The sequence below is a fragment of the Amphiura filiformis genome, chromosome 2, assembly GCF_039555335.1.
Source record: "Amphiura filiformis chromosome 2, Afil_fr2py, whole genome shotgun sequence".
In the NCBI taxonomy this organism is placed as follows: domain Eukaryota; kingdom Metazoa; phylum Echinodermata; class Ophiuroidea; order Amphilepidida; family Amphiuridae; genus Amphiura; species Amphiura filiformis.
In genome coordinates this window covers 12,138,921-12,164,164 of record NC_092629.1, presented here as the reverse complement: position 1 = coordinate 12,164,164, position 25,244 = coordinate 12,138,921, and the positions used below count along the sequence as shown (strand labels likewise).

The window sequence follows — 25,244 nt, the reverse complement described above, 5'->3', positions numbered from 1 at the left end:
GGATAACCTCTATTCTATGTTTATATAAAACATATGAATACATGTAAAATAAAGAACTTCATTTTTGATATTTTAGACATTCCCCGTTCTGCAAATAAGGACAGCACTGATTCGACAGCTACTGCTATTATTGCAATCGGCACTCTCTGCGCAATCGTCCTGTTTGTGGCACTAGCCGTAGCGGGCGCTATGTATTGGAAATCAAAACGAACAAGTCCAGAAGAACTTTCAGATGCAGCCGTTGTAATGAGATACACTGATGTAAGTAATGAAGGTGGTCTCTTCTGCATTTTCAAGCAAATAAGGGGGATGGGATGGCAGGCGCCATATTTGTCCTGTTTTAGCCATTTAACCTAAAAACGGCAATGTACTTCTTAATCTTACCGCACAATGCGTCAGGTGAAGCTATTAGGTATAGCTGTTCCTGAGTTCATAATATATCAAAACAGAGTTTTGACATTTTCATTTTCCGAGAAAAATCATGCACATGTGACAGAAATGACACCTATTTTTTACGATCATCTTTATAGAAGGACGATATGTCAACTAGTTTTTTTTAACAAACGTAGTCGGACTTTTTGACCCAACGAACTAAAGGACTTTTGTTTATGGAAAGTAAGCGAACTTTTGGTTTGGTCCCTTATAAAACAAAGTACGCAAAGGAACCAGTTATTTGAAATATTTTATGAAGTATGATAAACTTGGTCTATAATGAGATTTTTGATCTGTAAGTGGACGTGTGGTTGTGATTTGATGACGAAGAATTAAAATACGAGAGAGACATGTGCGCCATACAATGTGCATTGATTGTATCCTTATTCTTATGTCAATCCCTCGTTTCAAATTATAAGTTTTGGTTTCAGCGGATTAAAAAGAGGACCAGAACTTATCTGCAATCATAACATCTAAAGCATCTTCTGTATACTTAGATCAGATAACTTCGTTTTTCACACGATTACAAACTGCAATGCAAACCGAAACTCCTTGATTCTAAAGGGTACAAACAAAAGTATCGATAATGACGCGAGTCAAGAGCTTAGGCGGGATAATAGGAAACCACGTGACCAAAACCAAAACCCAATATTTGAAACGACCGAATTTTGGCCTGCTATCAAATTTTTACTCTGGCCTTACTTGTTACAGCTAGACAATAATCCCGGACAATAATCACTCTTTCTGATTCCCTGCAGCTTCTCCGACAGCGTTCTATATCAAACGAATACGACGAAGGTAACGGAATAAGCCAGCGAGATAGACTCCTCAGCGCTCTAAGTTCTAATTATGCACCGCCGTTGTCCCCAATACCACAATTTTGGCGAATTCCTTGGGAGAATATGATAATGGAGAATATAATCATCGCAGAAGGCAACTTTGGACAAGTTATGAAAGCGGTTGTGAAAAAAGAGGGCGTTGCGATTGAGGCTGCCGTCAAGGTGTTGAAAGGTAAATGTGTAATTAATGACTATTCCTAATGTAAAATTGTAAAATGTGAAATTCCAATTAACATAGCGATGGTCACAAGAATGGACCAGCTTAGTCTGTGCTACAGACCGTATACATATATATTACCCATGGGAAGAGAAACTAATGGGAACCACAAACTCATGTTACTGTCTGGCCATGGTCTGATCTGCTTTCTATCAAATTTGGACCTTCTTAAATATGCTATTAGATATGCTTAATGAATGCAAAAGTTGTCTCTATAATTATAAGGTATATATACTTTAATCTGTAATTTCTAACAAATGGTTACTTTTCTTTGCAGAAGGTGCAAGTGATTCGGACCAGCGTGATTTCATGGGAGAACTAGACATCATGGCAAAAGTTGGAAACCATCCAAATATTGTGAACCTGATCGGTGCCAGTGAAAATATGGGTAAGAATATCATTATATTCTTTATTACGAGTGTTGCAATGTGGGTTTCTAGTGTCTGGAGTGCATAGCATCCCTAGGATAACATCATGTATATTTCTTTAATATACTACAATAATACTAGTTTAAAACAGGAATTAAAATGGGTTTTTTTTATCAACAACAAGCCTAGACTATGCCATAGTCGATTTTTGATAAATAAAAAATGTTATTAATCATGATGAACGCATTCAGTTGAACTCGAAATTATACTGATATTTAGTAGGCCTACATCAAAATACTAGTATAAAATGGTTATGAAAAAGTTTAGGCTATATAATTATATTTGTGACAGTAAAAGTAAAGTATAGGCCCTACGTAGGCTTATATTATTGAATGCAACATATCATAATGGCATAATTATAATGACACTTCAATACTGAACAATTCTAATTTTAGAATCTGCCAGTTTATTATCCGAAAAACCGACTATGGACTTTCACTTTTAAGCAGAACTTTACCCCGGGACTCACACACTGTCAATCATACTTGTTTATCAATAAAATCTAACCACAAGACTAAGCATGGTGGTACAATACGCGCTAGATGCATACGTTCATCCACCAGTACAAAAGCGCCGCATTCCCTAGATAGTTGTGTACCATGTATAGTTATAATGGTACCAGTACGCGTCGGGAGGATTTAAACAATAACGAGGTCTGGGCGACCAATCACAAGCCAGATTCATTTTTAAAGATGCATTACATCATCACCAATTTTAGTTAGGCCAGAAATTGGCCTAACTCTCAGGGCAGAGTCAGTAGTCCACATGGGAAGCTAACAAACAGAGGGCGTACGGTGACTGAAAAGATCAGTCAGATCAGTTGTGAAAACCTATCAATTGTGCACTCATTAATTAAATCAGAGTTTTAAGCTTAAATGTAATAGCCAGAGTAGTGCACAATTGGCAAAGTGGACTACGGAGAAGTCTACAACAAGCCTGGCTTTATTGCTAGCAAACTGGTTTCGTCAATCACTGAAAATAGCATACCGTGGTTTGTCAATAGCAAACCAAGTTATATGAATAGAAAACTTTGCTTTATCAATAGTAAACCTAGTTTTATTAATAGCAAACTTTTTTTTATCAATAGCAAATCTGGTTTAATCGATACTAAAAGCAAATCGCGTTTGTCATGATATCATGGATAGGAAATCTGCATGGTGTCTTCAGTAGCAGTCCAGTAGCTAAGGAGAGAGGAGGGGAGAAGAGGGGCCAGATGATTTTCAGGGCGGGGGATTTGACGAAAAGTTTCATGGTAAAAAAGGCGTAAACATTTTTAAATATTCGATTGCCAGCATCCCACAGGGGGTGCCAAGAGGCTCCATCGGGAGGCGGGAGGGGAGCAGCTTCCCCTTGGTCCCCGGCTGGGCCACTTAATCATTTGAATTGTTGGTACACATGGCAGAAGGTACGGTTCTTAATCATCCATTAATAGAATCTTATTCGCCCTTGATGGGCCCTTTTCTTTGTGTTTCAAAATCTTTGAACGGATAAATTGTTAAGTATGGTTAAGTATATTTTCTTTTTATTTTTACATTTTAGGCGTCTTGTACGTCGCGACCGAATACGCCGTACACGGTAATCTTTTGAATCTGTTGCGTCAAAGTCGCTGTCTCGAGACCGATCCTACATATGCCAACAGAGCCAATACAGTATCTACATTATCTCAGGAACAACTACTCAGGTTTGCGGCAGATGTGTCTCTAGGAATGCAGCATCTTGCGGAAAAAGGGTAAGTTTCCTAACACAGCTTTATTAATCGGTTAAACAAACGTTAGCAAAATATGTTTGTTAATGAATACATACAATGTTTCATGCCTGAAATCAGTGATTCAACATTTTAAATTATTCGGTCTTGAAAACGTACATTATTCTTTCACTTTATCCAAACCTGGATGCATCATGGGCATTTTATTGAATATGTTAATAGCATTTGGTTTTTAGCAATAAAACACGTGGTTTGTTGACAGCAAACCTGGTTTTATCAGTAGCATATCTGGTTTTATCAATAGCGAACCTGGTTTTATCAGTAGCAGACCTGGTTTTATCAATAGCAAACCTGGTTTTATGAATAGCAAACCTGGTTTTATGAATAGCATACCTGGTTTTATCAATAGCAAACCTGGTTTTATCAATAGCATACCTGGTTTTATCAATAATAAACCTGGTTTTCGCTAGTGATGCACTTGAAACCAAAGTTTTATTTAACAAAAAATATTTATTATTTTTACAGTGTGTGCATCGTGACTTGGCAGCAAGGAATGTATTGGTGTGTGAGGGATACGTCTGCAAGGTAGCCGACTTTGGGTTGTCTCGAAGTGACGAAGTTTATGTTAAAACTACTGCTGTAAGTGCAATACAGGATGTCCAAAAAAGATTTTAACATTCGAATGATTAATAAGTAAAGCAGTTCTTTTTGTAAGTTTAACTTAAGTATTTTATTATCAGTCAGATATTGCCTTTTGGCAACTTTATTGGCCTGAAAGATAGATGACGAACTCTAAAGTTTATGATTATTCCTCTTTGCGGTACAGTTTTCAAATATCCCACAGGTTTCACCATTTTCCTAACATATTCGCCATCGGAGTGTTAAAATCTTTTTAGGACAACTTGTACGTTAATGTTAAACGTTCTAAGGACATCATACAAGGTGTGTTATAAGGGTCCAATATTGCGCATTATTATGTTTTGATGGATCCAAGTTGTGATAATATTGGATCCAAAACATATTAATGATAAAATTGATGCTTTACGCCCAATATTTATTGGTCTCGCTATGAGTTTTAAAATATTGGACTCGACTACGTCTCGTCCAATATTTTAAAACTCATAGCTCGACCAATAAATATGGGCTCAACCGATCCAATTTTATATCATAATGTTGGCTAATATTTTCATCCGATATGTATCACATGGTAGGCCTAATGAAATATTCTGCACTCAGGAGTACAGCACCCCCACGTTACAGGGTCGTTTATTTGATAAAGAATATGGGAGCATATTATAGTATGTCTTGCTCTTGTTTGGGTGTTATTTCTGGAAAATATGTTCAATAAAATAACATTGGTGGTAATATACACAAAACCGAGTCGCTGAAGATTTCCCTTTAAACCTGTAATTTATTTTGTTTCGTTTTTTTTTCCTTTTAGTTTTCTTTACTTTTTGTTCTTTTGATTTTGCATTTGTCTTGTTTCATTCTGATTTGTTGAGATATTTGTTTGTTTCGTTTACATGTGACTCGTTCACTTTGCTAACCGAAAGAGGAAATGTTCTCTGTATAACTTATAGAAACTGCTTACTAAATCCAAATATGATTGATTTTGCAGGGGCGACTTCCAGTTCGGTGGATGGCTGTAGAATCTTTGAACTACAGTGTATACACTGTAAAAAGCGACGTGTAAGTATATATCTTTCACTTCTTCACTTCAGTAACTTCTATTTTTGTAAAGTAACTTTTTGCTATTAAGGCAACAAGTACTAGGTTGGTCCTATAGGGCTATCGGTGACTATATAGGTACCGATGACTATTTCTATGGTATCCAATAATGCTCTGGGTGTCGTCTGGGTGTTAGCCATAGGCTTCAATGATATACAGTCCAAGTTTTTAGATATTTTCTCAAAATATCAAGAGCTATCTGACGAACCACTAAACCAATGCTAGGCTGGCTTGTTTGTTCTTATGTTAATGCATTAATTTTTTGTGCTGATTCCAAATATGGTAATGAAAATTTACAATTATTAAATTGTTGAATAAAAAAAAATGAAACTTGCCGTCTGCAGTCAACATCCGCGTAGCGAGAGTTATGCTTGATACGATTTGTCATATCATCAGGGTATACGATAGCAGTTCGAGGCATCAGCACATACCGAGGCACCGATAGTGCTACAGTACCAAACTCAGTGTGATGCCTTACATAACTTTATGCGTGATGCCTTACATAACTTTTGCACTTAAAACAAATTCTCCTTAAAAAGTAACGCTAGATAAGTGTAGACAGGGACCTGTTTACATAATATTTCCCGTGTCCTGGGTAACATCCCGGCCTATGTTGCAAATTAAGGGTAAAAACAGAAAACAGCGTCCAAAATATAAACGTTCACTTTCATGTCTTACATACCACTGTTAGGTCGTGCAACTTAAACCACACTTTTCTTGCTATTTCAACAATGATATTGAAATGTGGTTATAACTAATTTCTGCTTTCAATTCACAGTTGGTCGTTCGGAATTTTGCTCTGGGAAATAGTTACACTCGGTAAGTAGGAAAGTAATGTGCTAATTTGTGTTAAAAATTTGAAAGTCATTGTTCTGAAGAAAAGTTAACCCCAAGAGAGCTACCTGCCGATTGGCTAAAGTGAATATTGTGTCCAATTTTGAACCAATCAAGGAGGGTATTAATAAAATCATCTGCAAATGCAAGTTTGGCCATAATTAGTTTAAAGCCTAGTCATAATTGGCAATTGAAATGAGCATGTCAAGATATCAACCAATCAGAAATGTTGTTAGATGACCAGTAGTGTCAAGAGGGTTAACACAATGGCTATGATGATCCAACCGCCTTATGTGGAAGCTTTAGCTAATGTAATCCACAAAGAGATTCTGGGTTTCAAATAGAATAGTCAATTTGGTTACTTCAATTTGAAATACTTAAATTGTGGAAGTATGGGTTTCAAAATAATTTTAATTCCATTTGAAAAAGATACTTCCTCTGAGGAAGACTTGTCCTTAACTTTTCTACAGGGGTATGGCAGATTGCACTTACAAATAGAATAGCATAATATAAAGTATTATCTGTCCTTGAATTATGTAACCATGGCCAGCACATCTGTGGCATCTGTCAGTGTTTTTCCTCGTTTTTCGTTCAAGAAAAAAATATGCCTGGCACTTCTGACTTCAAATTTAAATAAAATACACATCTGAAAATCATCTTTAAAGATATCATAGAGTCACCTGTCGCCCACCACTTTTTATTACAATCATTAAATAACACCAATCTTATTCTCTTATTTTATTCCCATTGCATTGCAGGAGGAACTCCTTACCCGGGACTTAGCTGTGCAGAGTTATATGAAAAGTTGCCCCTTGGATACCGTATGGCTAAGCCATTGAACTGCGAAGAAGAAGTGTAAGTGTCAAATAAAAATATCACCCCCTTCCCAGTCCCAAACCCCGGGCCCAACCCGCACCACAAACAACTTGCACGTGCGTATAAAGCAAATCACAGAAGAAACAACAAACTCATACACAATACCTTAAATACCTTTTCAACAGTTGATAACAAACCTGGTTTTATCAGTAGCATACCTGGTTTTATCAATAGCGAACCTTGTTTTATCAATAACAAACCTGGTTTTATCAGTAACATACCTGGTTTTTTTTATCAATAGCGAACCTTGTTTTATCAATAACAAAACTGCGTGGTCGAATACGCGCTGAGGTTCAAATTTTCAGAAATCGAATGTTTTGATGGGGTAATGATCGGTCCTCCTGTGAGTTTCTATGCCTTTTTGGATAAATATATTTGCGCTTTTAATGTATTCTACTATGTATTTTAATATTATTCGACTGATTTTTATAATGTTCATTGTGTTGTTCTAGGTATGACATTATGTGCCATTGTTGGAGAGATCGACCACACGACAGACCATCATTTGATCAACTTTACATTGCCTTATCACGACTAATTGAAGCCAACAAGGTAAAATATTATTCAAAATCAACTTGAAGTAAGGGTCAAATCAACACTCGACCGGTGGTTGAGTTTTGATTTGATCCCTAATTTATAATTAATCAAGAAACCACAATTACATAGGCTAAGAGATGGCAAACCTAAATTTGTCGAATTAATTTTCATTTCCGTACGAAAATTTTAATTTTTTCCAAAATGGCCAAAAGAAACTTGACATTGTAGTGCTGTTTTGCGTTTAAAACTGTTTGGTAATTCTACAGTATTAATTATGTTTTAGTTGTCTTTACTGTGAGTTAAATAAAAGCCTCTGCAAATTGTCAAATTAAACAAAATATAGCTAATTCCCCATAAGGGGTGCACTATAGATTGCCAAGGGGGAAGGGGGAGGGGGCATAAAAGTTTAGGTCTTATCTATAGAATTCTACTTTTCATTCTATGGTCCAATCACAGAACATGTTCTTTTTGTTCATTCAGAAGTATGCATTTTTGTTTGCTTTGCAAGTTTTTTTAATTCCGAAACTTCCATTCCCCCTAGAAATCTAATGGTGCGTCCCTAACTTCAGTCTCAGTTGAAAGTGTCATATCTAACACTGGTTTACATTTGATGGCAATGGGGTGATTTAAATTTACGATTCTGGTACCTCTTGACAAACCAATACTAACATTATTTTGTGTACATTGGAAACGGGTGTGTGATCATTTTGACATGTTTGTCAAAAAGCATTATAATAATTATGTTATCCTTTGAAACTAATTATAATTCTACATTTCAAAATCATTTCAGACCTACGTGAACACGGAATTGCTACAGCGACAAGAATCATTCAAATACGCTGATATCAAATCCGACGAGGATCTCTTACCAGGTGTACTAACACGTTGGTCACGTATTGACGACACTCTTGCAGACCAAGCATGCGCAATGCCGCCCAACGATGTCTGTAGTGGAGGTTCTGGCTCCAGGCATCCTAGCGTCATGCGCCAAAGCAGCGTGACATCACAGTCTTCTCACCGAGGAAGTAACGAGTTGTTACGTCACGCTAGCGTCACGTCACGTCACAGCGTAAATTCTCGTGGTTTTGAGAGTTCTGGATCTGGTGGCGATGTTTTCCTTCCTATGACGACCTCGTCAACATCGCCGATTTTTGAAAACCCTGATATGGAATTAGGTGCAAATAGAGGACCTGTGGCAGTTTAAAATCGATGACAGCGATAGCGATGAACGATTGTATATTGACTAATCACCGGGGTCGATCAGAGTGAGAGGATCCATGTTATTGGGTGTGAGTTTAGTTTACTGACCAATCGTTGATCGCTCAATGAAACTATAAAACTGCTGTACAGGTAAAATATTGACTACACCAGGGTCGATCAGAATGAGAGGATCCATTTGATTGGTGATGAGTCAACGTTTAGTTTACTGACCAATGGTTGATCGCTCAATGAAACTATAAAACTGCGGTACAGGCTATCATTCTACGATTTCAGACATAGAAGATAAACCCGGACGAAGCCAAGCACATGTAACTATTAAACCAATAATTGGTTCAAGTATGAAAAATAGTCTGCAAACGTATGAGAGTCGTGAAATTTATGACTAAGATACTTTGGGTAACCTGGCGATGTGAATGACAATTGATCTTTTCAAGTCAATGCGAAAGTTTTTCAAATTTTTCATTTTTTTTCAGATTTTAATTTGAAAACACTTCCAAAAAAGTCCATGTGTTAAAAATAATGTAACATAATATATGTATAACGTTTCTGATGTTGTCAAATATGCATCATCTTCTTTGCAAACATTTATCCAGACATCTATATTACAGTATTTTCTTGTACAAATAGAATGTCAAGCACACAAAGACTTGCACAAAATAAACCAATTTGATTGCTGCACCATTAGATAATTTTCCTCTTGAATACTTCAGACATTCCAAAATGCGTCCGAGGTGTTCTGATAAATCTGCAGTGCAGATACAGTCACCTGTATTTCGTCCTTCTATTTGGAGGTGTTGGTCGCAGGGAGCGAATATTTGGTCGTAAAGGAAATGTATAAATTATGTGCAACAAGTACAGTCTTGTGGTAGGTGTACAAATCTCTATTGTTTTTGTTCAGTAATTGTATGTATATAATAATTATATCTGCAAATTTCTTGCGTTACTGTATATAATAGCATCGATCCAATGAAGCTCAATAATGCTGTGTAGCAAATAAAAGATGTTGAAATAAAATGTATTATAGAATTGAAAATAACTTTGAAGCGTGAAGCTAATCTGAAGTTCGTCAATGGGTTATCCTTTGTGCAAGTTCTAGTGCAGAATAAATTGTGCAACGTTTAATATGGCCAAGGCTTTGTTCAATTATATTGTTTAAAATTGCAATACAATATGATTTGCCAACAGCCACTTTGTAATGTTAGAAGTGGCCAAATAATGGGGTACTATGTACGAATAATCAAACGTTTACGTGGCAAAATAATTACAACTGTCTTAGCATAACATCAAATGGACTATTAGCATTTTGATGGCTTGCAAGACGCACCGTAAGAGTTTCTTGATAAAGTGCAGTGGTATATACAAAGGCTAGGCGCATTTTGCAAAAGGAAAGGGTCGGGTTTGCGCTGGCAAACAAATTATATTTTTTTATGCCGAGTACTACTATAGTTTTGTATATATTTTTAAACGTTTGTCATTCTTACAAATACCGGTTCTTCTCTGTCCTGTATGTAGAGAATAGGATTCTTGGAAAAGTAAGAGAACCCTAAAATTGTTCTTTCTGGCCTTCGAAGAAAAGTAGAGAAGGCTACATAGGGTCTCGTGCATCAATTTTGGACAAAGGTGCCAGCCGGGTTAGAACTTCGTTATAGTACCCTGACTGGCAATTCTGAAAAGTGACGTGGACTGAGATATTTTGGTTGGAAAATGTGGATTTTTTTTGTGACTTTTTTTTTTTACAATTTTACCCCAAAATGTTAAAATATTATATTAAAGTAGTCAAAACTTCAAAAGAAAATTGACTGCAACCTTAATTTTTGCTCTGAATAATAGAGGGCATATGAATAATTTAATCTGTGAATATTGCATCATAACACATTGAGGCAAAATTTGGGGTAAAACATGTTTTTTTCCAGGTCTAAAATGCCCATTCTTGCCTTTGTAGAACCATTAGCGGTTCTTCATTGAACCATTAAGGTTATACTAGTACATATACAGGACAGCACAAGAACCTTTTAATTGTAGGTCTTTATTCGAGGGTATGTGAATAATTTAATCTGTGAATATTCGAGGGTATATGAATAATTTAATCTGTGAACAAAAATATTGCATCATACCACATTGAGGCACAATTTGGGGTAAAACATGTTTTTTTTCAGGTCTAAAATGCCCATTCTTGCCTTTGTAGAACCATTAGCGGTTCTTCATTGAACCATATAAGGTTATACATATACAGGACAGCACATTGCAGTATTATTTGTATAATATTAAGAAAGGGTTATAAACGTTAAGAAAACGTTATAAACATGTTATTAACGCGTTTTGGTCAAAACTTTTTTAATTACATTTCAATGTCAGGTTATTTAAAGGGGCATTTCGTGATCCACAGCCTCATCCCCCACTTTTACCAAAAAGTTGAGATTTTTACACCACTGGATACCTCTGGCTACATAATGTTTATGTAGCAAATATTTCTTGCAGATTAATTCGTTTAGCAAAAATATCGCCAAATTTGAATTTCGTTCTGGTGCACCAGACCGAAATTACAACACATTGTCTATGGAGCAGTGTAATACACATAACCCTGCATAACTCGCAAACGCAAAATCGGAACCAACTGAAATTTTGGAAATAAGCTTTTTTCGTGGATATCTACTGAAAAATGTCATAAAAAGAGGATGCTAGGATCACGAAATCCTCCTTTAAAGGACATTTTGTTTCTTAAACCCAACTACAACAACATTTTAAAATGTCGTTTTTTTGGTAAACTTATTTGGTAAACTAATTTTTTTTAAATATTTTGTCAACACTTAATAAAATTATGTTAAAATGTTTTACATTAAGTTTTCTAAAATGTTTTCTGAATGTTATTAAAACGTTTTATACCCTTTTATATAACCTGACATAAAAGTTTTTATAATAGCTGTATAAACATTTCATTTTGCAGAACAAAACATGGACGGAAAACGCATACATGATTCCAGTATTTGACAATGGTTTATTTTCTGCAATAATGTAGATTGTTATGCCAAATTTGTGGAGAAATATATTATTTTTTAATTATTTGGTTTTTAAATAAAAGTGCGATTTTGTGCAAAATGTGATTTCGTAGTCTTTGTCGCTTTAAAAAAAAATGCGTGCTGTCACAAAAGAGCGGGAATGTGAGAATTAATTATAACGGTCCTAATACAGAGAAGATATCTTACACTTCCCAGAATGCATTTTTTTTCCATTTCAATTTTCTGTACTGATTTGCTCTGCAGTGCAACATGGGTCGATAGTGACGAACAGAGCACATCCAGATCTTGCAACATAATATTATGTTTATTTATTGACTAGCGACCCATGTTCTGATGCTCAGCCAGTCTATTCTTAAGATGAAAACAAAAGGGAGCGTCATTTGATGAAATGATTGGATGCATCATGTTGCAAAGGATTCTGGGAAGGATAAGATATTTTCTCTAGGCCTAAAATATCCCTATGAATCAAATCACGGTGCCGCCAATGGGAAAACAGTTACACAAGTTTTACCATGTCGAGTTAGTGACGTCAGTGCGTATTTCATTGGGAGCAAATCGAGAGCGAACGCCCAAAGCTCGCACAGTCGTTTAAAAACGCCGCATAGATGCTCACGAAAAAGGTGCCTCAACGCGTTGTCGTCACTGACTCGCCAAGACGAAACATTATACAAACATTGAATGTTTATGAGGACAATGGTAATAACTACATGACGTGCGTGAAATAGGGACTGTTCCATTCAATAAGATTTGCCGAATTGGTCGGAACAGTTCATAGTTCACTTATGAAATGTTCTTTTCATTGAACAAATAAAAACATTCAATATTTGTTTTATGCAACTTATATAAATATCCTTTTCTTTCACTTAATTTTATAAATCACCAGAAAAACAAAATATAAATTGTTTGTTGCGAGTTATGAGTCCATCCAATGATGCTCCATGGAAGTCAAATATGGACGTAATGTCCTTGTATTGGGCCGTGCTGTTATGATGCTCAACGCCTTGTTGCGTATAAATCTCTCCCACGTTATTAATCTGAATCAAATGAATGAAGAAATTAATAATATTAAGCACCACACGTAGTTGGTTAAAGGAACACTCCGGCAATCACAACATTATGCCTATGTTAGATAAATAATTATCAAACACGAATCACGTAAATAAACTCAATAATTAATTTACTGTTGTTAATTATGCTAACATTTATTAGATTAAATTTACTTCGAGGACTGTTGCTGTAAAATATCAATCTTTAATAATTTGCCATAAAATTTGTATTATTGCGGATTAGAAAAAAACCAGTATTATTTGATATCACAAGGACATTCTCCGTATTCAGAATGCGATTTGGTGTGCATGTTTAATGTGTTCTCATGTCCTACAAATATACTGTGCAAACGTCGCTATCCGATCCCTTAAAAGATAAGTGTTTTACTTCGCTAGCAGCGTTAAAATATTGTACACAGAATGCTTACCTATTGTGATTCGGTCCTGAAGCACGTTGTTCAGATTTAATCATCTCGCCTTGTACAGGAATACTGAAAAGAAAAAGTGTGGTGGATGTGGTAAATTGAGGCCTATGCCGTTCTCAAAGAATATTTCTTTGGAGTTTTCAACATACCAAGGCAAAGTTCTAAGCAAATCGCCGCACGGGAAATTTATGAAATCGTGGCTGCATAAAAGAGTGCGTGAGCTGAAATGCAACATCAAACACCCCATACCCTAACTTACACGCATTTAATGACATTTTTATGCTATATCTCAAAACCGAGAAATCGTATCAAACACATATCTCGTAATTACGGCTCTAAGCTGCATGATTCCGAGTTGTCTAATTTATTTTCACGATTACGCAACATCAGATTGATGACATTCAAATCAATGTAGAATGCTGGAAATAGACATGTTTATTTCATACTGATGGTTTATTTAGAGAATAAAGGTAATTGTTTTTAGCTGCTGTCTTGCATCTATCATCTCATATTTGTTATACCTCAAAAATAATGATGTCGCCCGTGTTATATGAGACGATAGATGCTCGACAGCGGCTAAAAACACTTACCTTTATTCTCATTCTTAAACACATCAATTCAAATAAAGATATATCGCAAGTATTACAAATTTTAATCAAATTAAATTCTACATTTAACAAGGATTCGTCCTTAATAATGGTTCTTTCCTTACTCTAAGCTTGTAAGCCACGTCCTGTAAGCCTTCTCAGATTCTGGCACGGTTAGCACGCCCGTATTTGCTGCATCCAGGTGGCGGAAGAGTCTCCTCAATCGGTCTACCTCAAGAGGTTTTAGAAACCGTAATATTTCGTGCTAAGTGTTGAAAAATTCGATAAGTGTTTGTTTAACAAAACAACAACAACAACAACAACAACAACAACAACAACAACAATAAGACAATCAAACCAAGCAAAAACATAAAATTTATGACTTAAGGGACCGTTCAATATTTAGCTAGGGGTGATAGGAGTTTGAGGGGCCTTGTTGGGTCTTAAAGGGGGTAGTCTGAATATTGTTTACTTGAACCTTGAGCATGTTGAGTGGGAATATTAAGTTTTAAATGGAGAACAGGCGAGGGGGAAACAAATTGGGAATCCGAAAATTTTGAGTGGAGGCGGAACGGGGGGGGTATTGATTTTTTCGCCACAACTCCAATAATCGCCCTGAAAATATTGAGCAGTCGCTAAACACAGCTATATTTCTGTGGACCTGAGATTATAACATAAATTTCAAAATTTGATATGTAGTCATCAACTCGAAGCTAAACACTAAATAAATGCAAAAAATATTAACGCTCCCATTTTAAAGAGATATGTGAGCGTGAATTTACTGGATGGGTTAAAAATGTCTCACAGTCTGAGTGAGCATTTCATTATCATGATATTTGGGCCTCAAGGAAGAACAGGTGATTAATATTGTGTTTTCAACTGATTGAGTGTCCCAGGTTAAAGAAGAAATAATACAAATAAACAAAATTGTTTCAACAAGAAATTAGAAAAACAAAGTTTGAAAAAGTCGCCAGCTTGAATATCAGGTTTATAATAATTAGGCTATAGGCCTAGGCCCAGTGCTTAAAAATATCACTAGTTTAGCGGTGAGATAACTGAGGTAGGATCAGGAGCCAATACCTCCGCCTGCAGAATAGCCGTGGCTTATACATTTAACATTACGGTAAGACATTTTTCGGCCGGGACAGAGGATTTTAGAAAAAATAGATACAATGTAAATAAATATGTACTAGGCCTACTTTTTTCTGTAATTTATCTATAATATTCAATTTATGTCATTTTTATCATTAATTAAAAGGACATTTCATGATCCACAGCCTCATACCCCCACTATTCTAAAAAAAGCTGAGAATTTTATACCGCTGAAACCTCTGGCTACATAATGTTTATGTACCAAAACCAGATTAATTCGTTTAGCAAAACCAGAACGAAATTACAACTTACAGTGGCCTCAATCATGCCTAACTCGCAAACACAAAATCGTGGATATCTACTGACAAATGTCATAAAAGAGGATGTTAGGATCACGAAAGACTCCTTTAACATTGCATTTTATGTTAGCTTACATTGGGTAGTTTCTTTAAGTAGTTGACAGCTTCTACCATAATAAAATCATGCCAAGTCACTCTCCCATTGTGATCGCGATCGTATTCAAGAAACTGTAGAAGAAACAAAGGGTATTAATAAATCGTTTAATTTTATTTAGAAAAGATTTGTACTTTAATAACTTAAAAGGGCATTTCGTGATCCCCCACTTTTCTCAAAAAAAAAGTTGAGATTTTTATATCACTGGAAACCTCTGGTTAATGTTTATGTACAAAAAATATCTTGCAGATTAGTTCGTTTAGCAAAGATATCGTGACATTTAAATTTCGATCTGGTGCACCAGAACGAAATTACCACACATTGTCTATGGAGCAGTGTAATGCACATTTTAAATGTATAAAAGTATATTAAAATCGGAATCAACTGAAATTTTGGGAATAAGCTTTTTTCGTGGATATCTACTTAAAAATGTCATAAAAAGAGGATGCTAGGATCACGAAAAGGCGCAGGATTGAAAACCAATTCCTTCTGACTGATCATATACCGTATTCAATTGGAGTTTTAACTGTAATTGGCGAAAGTTCGAAAAATCAATATTTTTGATTGGATAGGGCCTACAATCGGAAAATTTAAGTGACCACTCCTACCTTCTTTCGAAGTTCAAGTTCGTGGCACGGGATGCCTTCGCGTCGTTCAAGACGTCTCGCACTCCTTATGTAATCACCAAACGTTATCGAAGAGGCTGAAATATTTCAGAAGCATAAATAATTGTTGACTAAAAATGTACACCAACTTGATGCGGGCAAACAAGTAAAAAGCATAGGGCCTACACTACGGTATGCAGAGACGACAACAAACGACAAGTTAATGTAGGCATCAGGGATAGCGCGAGCTCCAAAAAATTAAAGGGTCCAATTGATGTATGGGGAAGTTGACAGTGTGTGTTAGGGACTGTTACGAGCCATAATGACTCAAGGCCAAAATCGCCAAAATGCACAAGAATAATACACTGTTTGATTAAGTTAACAATATCAGGTCTTTAATTAAAAGTAAAATATGATTGATAAACTGATGCACATACAATATAATCACATAATCACAAACAGTCTTCTTGATGATTATAATGTTCTGGATCAATATTCTGGCGGGCTGATGTACACTCTAAATTACAAGGATTTAAAAATAAATCCTTAAGACTGTAGTTAGGGACCAATCAATTTTAGATTTAAATTTAATCTTATAGATTTGAATTTTAAATCTTAAAGATTTAATTTTAAATCTTAAAGATTTAATTTTAAATCTAGCACTTGATTGGTCCCTAATCACAGTCCCTTGGGATTTATTTTAAATCCTTGAAATTTAGAGTGAGTATAATTCTTGTTCGCTTATCCTGCGAAAATCACTGTTCAGCGAAGTCCATTGTAAACTTGCATTTATATCCTTTGTGTAAAATCCTCGCACAGAAATTATAAATGCTGCTTTCATCAAACGCTCAAATCCTTGCACAGTTGACACTTTCTCCAGCTAAGATGATTCTTTCGCCAATCACTCTCTTTCTACAGGAAACATGCTTCTTTCTGCACTGATCCACTTTATTGACAGAGATGTGTTGTTTTTACTCCACGCAAGTCGACAGAAGAATTTTGCACCTTCATGTACTCATAATGAGTCATAATCCGACTCAATCTCAAAGTCTGGAATCTCAAGGCAATCAATGTGAAGAATAGGCCTATTGCCTAATTTGGGCTCCAACTTGTAGGCCTATCTTTGCACGGGTTTTGAATAGAAAATTAGCTATCCTTCTCTCCTGTTTTGTCTCATTTCGATTGTTTTAATTATCTAATCATGTGTTCATAGCATTTTAGTGTAACAAATCCTCACTTTTTTTTAGAACAAGAAAATTTAGGCCAAAAAAAAAGACAACATGTTTTTTGCTGTAGGCCTATAGCAGGTCAAAAAAGTCAAATGCGAAATGCGTTTATTTGAATCCATGTCTAAAAATGACAAAAATAGGGGGCCTACCTTATTTGCTGCAAAGTGGAATGTGAATTTACAGCGGGTCTCTCCGACACACACATTACTCTAGTAGTGTTTACATTATTTTTTTGCGATTTTTTCTGTGTTTTTTTGTTTTTGTTTTTTTGTAGAGTGAAAGATAGTTATTTTCCTTCAGCATTTTTCCCTGGCATTTTCCTGACCCAAAAGAAAAGTTCTGACTTTTGAGCGCGTCAGAGTGCACTACTAGACTAATTCCAATCAGCCGTCTACACTTCGCATGTACTGTGTATGCTTCGTAGTGACGACTGATTATCTTACAGCCAATATCATGACGGACTTCTGAAAACTATTCAATGCGTCTTTGGTTGTGCGCCGTAGCGCGACTGACTAGCGGCGCCCGTGTACCGCGTCGCTGTACCGCGCCGCTGTGACAAGATCGCGCTCTGAACTTCTAAAAACAACAAACTCGGTCAAAAGGTCAATTTGGACACAACTGCGCATGCTCTATGCCACAGGAATCCTGTTGCAAAATCCGTCACTTTTTTTCCACGTAGTTTTCTCAGTCGTCAATCCAGACGGTTGACGACTGAGGGCAGCAGTCTAGTGCACTACCATTGAAATCGGAACGCTCCTTCGCCTCCGAAGGAGGCTAGAAAGGACGCATATAGCGCGTAGGCCGGTGCATAGTGAAGTCGAACCTTTTTGTTTTGATCTTCGCGTGCTGATATAAACCATCGCGAACTCCGCACTGAGTACGCCGTGAGTGCGCGACGATGCTGTCGTGAGAGCGTAAAATTAGTCAGCACGCAATATTGGGAGATAAATTTACGTGTTGCCACCACAGTTGGTCAACATTGATGAGTCTTGAATGGATTGTAGGCCTACCCCGTAAATTGTACAAGAAACCGTTAATAATAATCGCTTTCCTGTTGTTTTTTAGTGGTTATAGGTTCAATTCATTATTCATGTTATTCAGAACGGTGTTATTTTGGCTGATTTTCATGAAAATAACTGCGCTATAATCATAAAGAGCAAGTCTGAGCCAAAATTAGTATACTTGCCGGTAGCCTATGATTACCGTAAAATGGGGTAACTTTGGGCACTTTTCAGAGTTTTTAAATCACTGCTTCCAAACAAAACCAATTATATTTCTAATGATTCTTTTTATGACATTAGAGTTCCCTTCTACACCTTGAAGTTGAAAAAGATTTTTTAGTAATTTCGTAAGGGTGACCTAGTTCAAAATAGCCTGACCAAAGTTACCCCGCATTTGGGGCAACTTTGGTCAGAGTATTACATTCCATGAAGAAAAAAAAATCAAAAAAATTGATCCTCGCTGTATATGGGCAAGTTGTTGTTTTTTGTGACATTTGACCCCTTGCAAAATTAATCAAGCACACATCCTTGCTCACAAATATCGATTTCTAAAAAAAAATGTAAAAAATGCTAATTTTTGGTAAAAAATCCCGATATTTATCGTAAATTTCGAGGAAACTGGACATGAGCGACTATTATTTTTTTCAAACATATTTCTTAACAAATTGACATCAAATATGACTAAAAACAATATTGCTGTACGAAAATAGGCTGACCATTAAAAAAAATATGACCGACAATAATTCACAATGGGTACGGTATAGTTCATTTTTAGACCGGGATCTTTATTAAGTAAACACTACACCATCTACGTAGGCCTTTTTACAAAAATCAGCGAACCTTGCATAACCTGGCAAGGTATGTGACTTAACAGTCAAATATGCCTTTGCACGAACACTATTTTGTACATTCAAATATTCGATATACTTATATTCATATTATTTTTTCATTTACATATTTCACATAAGTAGTCATTAGTAAAACGCTACGTCAGCAGTGTGAATAGTATAATATAAAGTAAAAAGTGTGAAACTACCGTAAAATATATTAAGTTAAAAGTATTTTATTATGACTAAAGACCAATGACTGAAAGCTCACCAAACTTGATATATTTTACGGTAGTTTCACACTTTTTTCCTTTAAAATTATATTACTTTATACTACTTACATTAGGTCTATACGTCATAAGATTTAGATTGTCATTTAACATTATTATAAGAATTTTTTTAAAACATATTTAGGTCTACATACAGTCATCGGCATGTACATATCAATTCATTACTCTATGTACTTCAAATACCGACAGATTACATTTAGGCCTACACATACATATTTACACATTTTGCATAGGCCTATATACAATTTAGATATTAGAGCAAGAAGTGCAATATATGCACTTGGCAACAATACTTATCTAAATTAATAGAACAAAATCATTACATCAATCAAATCTTAAAAATAATGATATTCATTTATTCATATTCATTCGGACCAGTAGTAGGCCTACTTTCATGTTATGACGTAACAAATCTAAAATTTTACATTTGTATTTGCCATGTTTACATATATACATAAATCTACATAACTTTACATCATACAATTTAGATAATAAAAATCCATATTTGATAATGACTAATGAAAACATTTGTACATATTTACATAATACTCAATTACTAGTATTCATATTCATTTAGTTCTACCTTTACGCCTATTTACAATTTACATATTGGCACATTAACAATCCAGTTGTAAGACAATATTTTTACAAAATGTAGCCTATATTCATATCAATCATTCGTATTCATTACTATATACATTATCTACAGATTTACACTTATTTACATACATTTTTTTATATTATTTTTTATTTGTACATAAATATATATATATATTGAGATATCATAATTAACCGTGTATAGAAAAATATTCATCACTGTATGAGAAAGGTGGTGATGTATTATCTATAGGTGTCAAAAATATACCCTCGTTTAAAGGCATGCCTGTAGATGGACTTCAACGGTATTTAGTAGGCCTATATATTTACATAATTATTTACATATAGTTTACATCTTAAAGGGACATTTCGTGATCCACCATCTCATCCCCCACTTTTCTCCAAGAATGTTCAGATTATTTGTACTACTAGAAACATCTGGCTGCATTATATTTATCACTAGTACAAAACACTTTTTGCAATTCGTAGCTCGCAATAGTGGCGTATCACGGAAATGACCATTTTGAGATAATTGCAACTTTTAACCATTTGTCATACATTGCATCGATTAAAATGTCCCCTTTTCTTGAATGGATATGAAAATATAAATATTTTTAAATATTAACTTAAAAGTTACATTTAATGTATAAAATACATTAATTAATTGTAATTAGGCCTAGTCATTAAACTTATACGTCAGTATGTCTAATTTTTGAAAAATTATTCTCCATTCAAAATTGACATAAAAGTGATACGTCGAATAATAGTTGAATTCATATCCATATTGGCCACCAAAATATATAATGGTGTACATGTACTATAAATGGTGTATGACTGTATGTCACTGATACGCCACTATGTCGTCCAAAACAAGGGGAATGTTGTACACAATTCCATTGAGTGAGATACTCCAAACCTAATTAGTGATAATACTTAATTAATTAATGACATGCATGTCTTGAAGGTTTGTGAGAATGTAGATTATGAAACTGATCTTATCTCATTTTGTCAAAAAATGGCTGATACTCCACTATGTCTTGCAAGCGACGAATTATTTTAGTAAAAATAATTTTGTTTAATTTTGTATTGATTGAAGTTTTGTTAAGAGGGTACTATACCCCTGGCCAATTTTGGGCCTATTTTTGCATTTTTCTAAAAAATGATAGCGCATTGGTAACAGGTAAGATATGTATATTATAGGGGCAAGCACTACAACTACTGTACTGGAAATTTTATTTCTGCACACACAACAGTTGTGGAGTTGCAAAAATGAGGGAAAACCAATATTTGATCAATAAATCGATAACTACTTGCCTTGAGTTGCTGAATTTTCAGTGCAGTAGTTGTAGTCCTTGCCCCTATAATATACACATCTTACTTGTCACCAATGTGCTATCATTTTTGAGAAAAATGCAAAAATAGGCACAAAATTGACCAGGGGTGTATAGTACCCCCTTAACTAAACGAATTAGTTACAATACAGTGGATTATGCAGCAGTGTAATACACATAAAATGTGATGCGATCAAGCAAAATCACTCGGAACTCGGAAATAATGATTATTTGATTTTGAGATAAAGCCAAACAAAGGCAATATTTTGTTTCTTGTTGTTTTGAAAACTCTTTAATTGCTCATATAAAAATATCTTTGGAACTGGTTGTTCAATTTCATGGTTTGCTGCAAAATGCAGCTTTGCAAATGACTTTTACTATCTAATATAAGAAACTGAAAATTTAATATTTCCGAGTTCCAACTGATTTTGCTTGATCGCATTAATTATAATCATGCATAACCAGCAAACACAAAATCGAAATAAACTGAAATTTGGAGAATAAGCTTTTTTGTGGATATCTACTGAAAAATGTCACAAAATAGGATGATATAATCTCAAAATAATCCTTTAAGGGTATACGATGTATTGTTGGTCGAAGCAGCAAATATAGTTCACCAGCATCTTGCGAATGGTAGCATGAGCTTAAGCAAAAACTGCATTGCTCAATTCATAGCGAGTGTGTAGAAGAATACAAATATCACAGATATACTTTTGTAGGTCCTGTGGTTCTTGAGTTATGTTGTAAAGAGGGCTGAAACAACAACACTTTTGTAAAACGTACATAACTCATTAACAACAATAAATTAAGCAAGGTTTCAAAGTATATGATTTGTAGAATGAACTTTTGCAAAACACCAAAGTGTTATTTTTCAATAATATATTGATTCAGATAATGAAAATCGGATTTTTGGCTGCTTCGACCAACAATACCTCGTATACCTTAATATTGGCGATTTCCCCTTCCCCCTTTGCCTTGCTTTAAATCGTCTCCCACTGACCGTCTTTCATTCCCTCTCTCCCTCTCTTCAACAGTCTGATCAGGAGATTGATAATTATTTCACCAACTACTGATGGTTAAATAAGACTAACTTAGTGAGCTTCTTCCTCAGGTTGCTTTTTTTTAGAGTCTCTGAATATACTTTACCATACTCGTGCAGCCTGATGGTCAAGTACCTGCTTATCAACCTCCTGATGAGTCTGTTGAAGTGATTGGAGATTGACAATTCAGAGTCAAATTCATGACCCTGAAGATCTGGAAAAAGATGTTGAGTGTCCAGATCTCGCAGAGCCAAAATCTCCATTCGCTTTAACAGATTGTTCTGGCACATCACGTTCCCTTTCTGTTTGAGGTCGTCGTCTTCGGCTCCAACTCCTACCTCCATCCGGAAAACACGTTCACATTGTTTTCCTTTCATAAAAAGAAAAAAAAAGTTTCACGTTTTATCTTATTTACTGATAAACACATAAAAATCACAAATTTTAAATACTATAGGACCTATACGCGTGCTCATCAGGTAGGCCTATCCAGCCGCATATAATTCGGTATGATATATCTTAGTTAGCAAGTTAGCGTGGAAAGAGCCGGGGGAAAGAGCTTACAAAACAGCCGGGCTAATTTAACAGTACTTTTTTTCAGTAATTTTTTTATTTGACCTGGATATGATTTGAATTGTAAATAAAGGGCAATGGCGTCGCCAGGCGGAGTTGGGATGGGGGAAGTGCTGAATATATTATTGAAGAAAAAACAGAGTAACATCAAAATGCGAAGCTACATTTTGCCTTGACGGATTTAGTCATACCTATGACGAAGACACTGTGGGATGGCATGACCAATCCACCATTATCCTTCAGCTGCAGGAAGCACCTGTGGTCCTCTGATGTTACTGCGTGCGCTGGCTTTGGATCTACAAGCGCTGCCTTGCAATCGGCGCAACTGGTTCTTCTCAGCTCTTGCCGGACGACATAGCCGCTGATGTAGCAGCTGATATTCTCAGCTAATAGCGTCAGGTCCGGCAGTTCAATATCATGATCTATGACAGTTTCATCTGCAAATAAAATAAAAATATAGTATTACCACATGTTAACCGTTTTATCACAATTCAATGAGTTCAAAAGTCACATGATTAACTAGCGGAAGACGAAATCACTATACTGATAAACCTGAAATTTCCATTTTAAACCTATCATTACCAGTCTCAGGCATAAATGAGGGTCCTCGGCCTAAAAGCATGTGAAAACTGAAAATTACTGCAGGCCCGCGATATGCAAGGCCCGTCACATCCCCTGCGTATCTGGACAAACTTCTGAGGGCACATACTCAACTCCCCCCCCCCCACCACCACCAACCCGTATCTGCTCTAGATCTGCCACTGGAACATCACCGGTGGAACATCCCTGAAGAAGGCCTTCCAGTGGTGCTGACAAAGTGATGAGGATTGCAGGACCCGTTGCCAGAATGCTTGCCACAAAATAAATCGCTCATCCCAAACATTGGCTTAAAGCCGTAATATGTTGTTAATTCATTATTACCGGTATTCTCAGAGGTAGGACTATTTGCTTTCCTTCGTGAAGATATGTCAACCACGTCTAACAGATGTGTAGTGTCCTGAGATACGCAATTACCGGTTGCTTTCGTCTTAATTCTGTTATTCAGCAAGAGGGTACGCCACGCTCCTCTGAAGTGGGCGACTGAGGGGTTATTGTTCCAACCCCCTCTCCCTCTCACTGAACAAAAGAAAAGCTCGAGGTGGTCTTGGCTCAGTTTGTATGTCAGTAGATACCTGAATTAAAATGTAAAATACGATATATATAATGAAAACCCGCCGATAAGATGTTTCTTTGTTTTATACAGTCACTTGTATAATCTTTCTTTTTTTTTTTGTTGTTGATGCATCATGATCACTGAAAAAATAACATTCTTTATACTGGTCATGATCCACCTTCCCTACCGTTCAGCTCCTCCTCTTCTCTCCCTCCCCCCTCCCCTCTCTTCTCTTCTCGTCTCTTCTTCGAACCTGGATTTGAACTCTCTGGGCGTTGGCCATCAACAAATGTCTTAAAAGAATATCTTACTTCATCTTGTTGGTGGATAGTAAGGTATCAACCAAGTGGAAGACGGCATCAATGGCCAGACACATCCCAATGATAGCAGTCTTCTTTGCTCCCGTAGCCAGTCGTCTTCCCTTGCTGTCTTTCAGGTTCAAGAGCATCTTTCGCACTTCAGTGAGGAAAGGTCTCCACTTTGATTCATTGGATAGTTTGATTGGTGCTTTGTAATTCCACGCAAATGGATTCCTCGAGTTCAAGATGTCAAACAACCTGCATGCAATAGGCAATAAGCAGTAAGTATTTATGCAAACTAAGCATCTATTAGAGGTTATCTGTAATAGAGGTTATCCGTGTTCTATAAGCTGCATATATCCTATCGGCTCATACTGCAGTTACTGTCCGTTTTCCTATACACAATACACAGTGCTCTTTCCCATTGACGCGTGACCTCTACAAATAGCCCTACGTTAAAAGTATGGGGATATGACTAGTTAAGGTCGCTGTGTGAAAATAACCGGCCAATATTAAAAGTACTCTTCTAAAGTTCTAGAAAATAATTATAGTTTTTAACATGTCCTAAATTTTTAGCTAATTTAGATGTTTGGAAATATTCGTACTTTGGTGTTTTAGTTAATGTTATAGGTAATAGTAGGCCTACATTGCCTAGTTAACGTCGCTGTGTGAAAAATAACCGGCCAATATTAAAAGTACTCTTCTAAAATTCTAGACAATATAGTTTTGTAACATGTCCTAAATTTTTAGCTAATTTAGGTGTTTGGAGAGGGTCGTACTTTTGTGTTTTAGGAAGGACATAAACGACAGATAACACCAAAAATATGAAGAAATTATTTCCAAACCGTGTTAAGTCAACAATCAT

General features: G+C 35.8%; 2 protein-coding genes across 2 annotated transcripts in view; one reads left to right on the top strand and one right to left on the bottom strand.

Annotated features, from left to right (window-relative positions):
- LOC140138250 (angiopoietin-1 receptor-like) overlaps positions 1 to 9,281 on the top strand; it is a 43,010-nt gene extending 33,729 nt beyond the window's left edge. Inside the window, exons 17-26 of the mRNA XM_072160167.1 lie at positions 77 to 261; positions 1,191 to 1,443; positions 1,766 to 1,876; positions 3,456 to 3,647; positions 4,148 to 4,260; positions 5,240 to 5,310; positions 6,128 to 6,168; positions 6,942 to 7,038; positions 7,512 to 7,611; positions 8,387 to 9,281. Coding sequence (XP_072016268.1) covers positions 77 to 261; positions 1,191 to 1,443; positions 1,766 to 1,876; positions 3,456 to 3,647; positions 4,148 to 4,260; positions 5,240 to 5,310; positions 6,128 to 6,168; positions 6,942 to 7,038; positions 7,512 to 7,611; positions 8,387 to 8,800 — 1,577 coding nt within the window. The 3' untranslated portion in view covers positions 8,801 to 9,281. The remainder of the gene's footprint in view (positions 1 to 76; positions 262 to 1,190; positions 1,444 to 1,765; positions 1,877 to 3,455; positions 3,648 to 4,147; positions 4,261 to 5,239; positions 5,311 to 6,127; positions 6,169 to 6,941; positions 7,039 to 7,511; positions 7,612 to 8,386) is intronic.
- Positions 9,282 to 12,718: 3,437 nt separating this feature from the next.
- On the bottom strand, positions 12,719 to 15,507 carry LOC140145890 (uncharacterized). The gene is made up of 4 exons (XM_072167596.1): positions 15,419 to 15,507; positions 14,018 to 14,157; positions 13,309 to 13,371; positions 12,719 to 12,868 (listed from the first exon to the last, which is right to left on the bottom strand). The coding sequence occupies exons 1-4, from the start codon at positions 15,455 to 15,457 to the stop codon at positions 12,748 to 12,750; spliced, it is 363 nt and encodes a 120-aa protein (XP_072023697.1). The 5' UTR covers positions 15,458 to 15,507; the 3' UTR covers positions 12,719 to 12,747.
- Between the last annotated feature and the right edge of the window lie 9,737 nt (positions 15,508 to 25,244).

Bases quoted from the DNA above. Each gene is read 5' to 3' on its own strand.
- LOC140145890 (XM_072167596.1), bottom strand. From the start codon at position 15,457: ATGGTAGAAGCTGTCAACTACTTAAAGAAACTACCCAAT. The intron at 13,372-14,017 runs GTAAGGAAAGAA...TTTTCTTTTCAG, and splicing joins ACGTGGCTTACAAGCTTAGA to TATTCCTGTACAAGGCGAGA. The intron at 12,869-13,308 runs GTAAGCATTCTG...CATTTGATTCAG, and splicing joins TCAGGACCGAATCACAATAG to ATTAATAACGTGGGAGAGAT.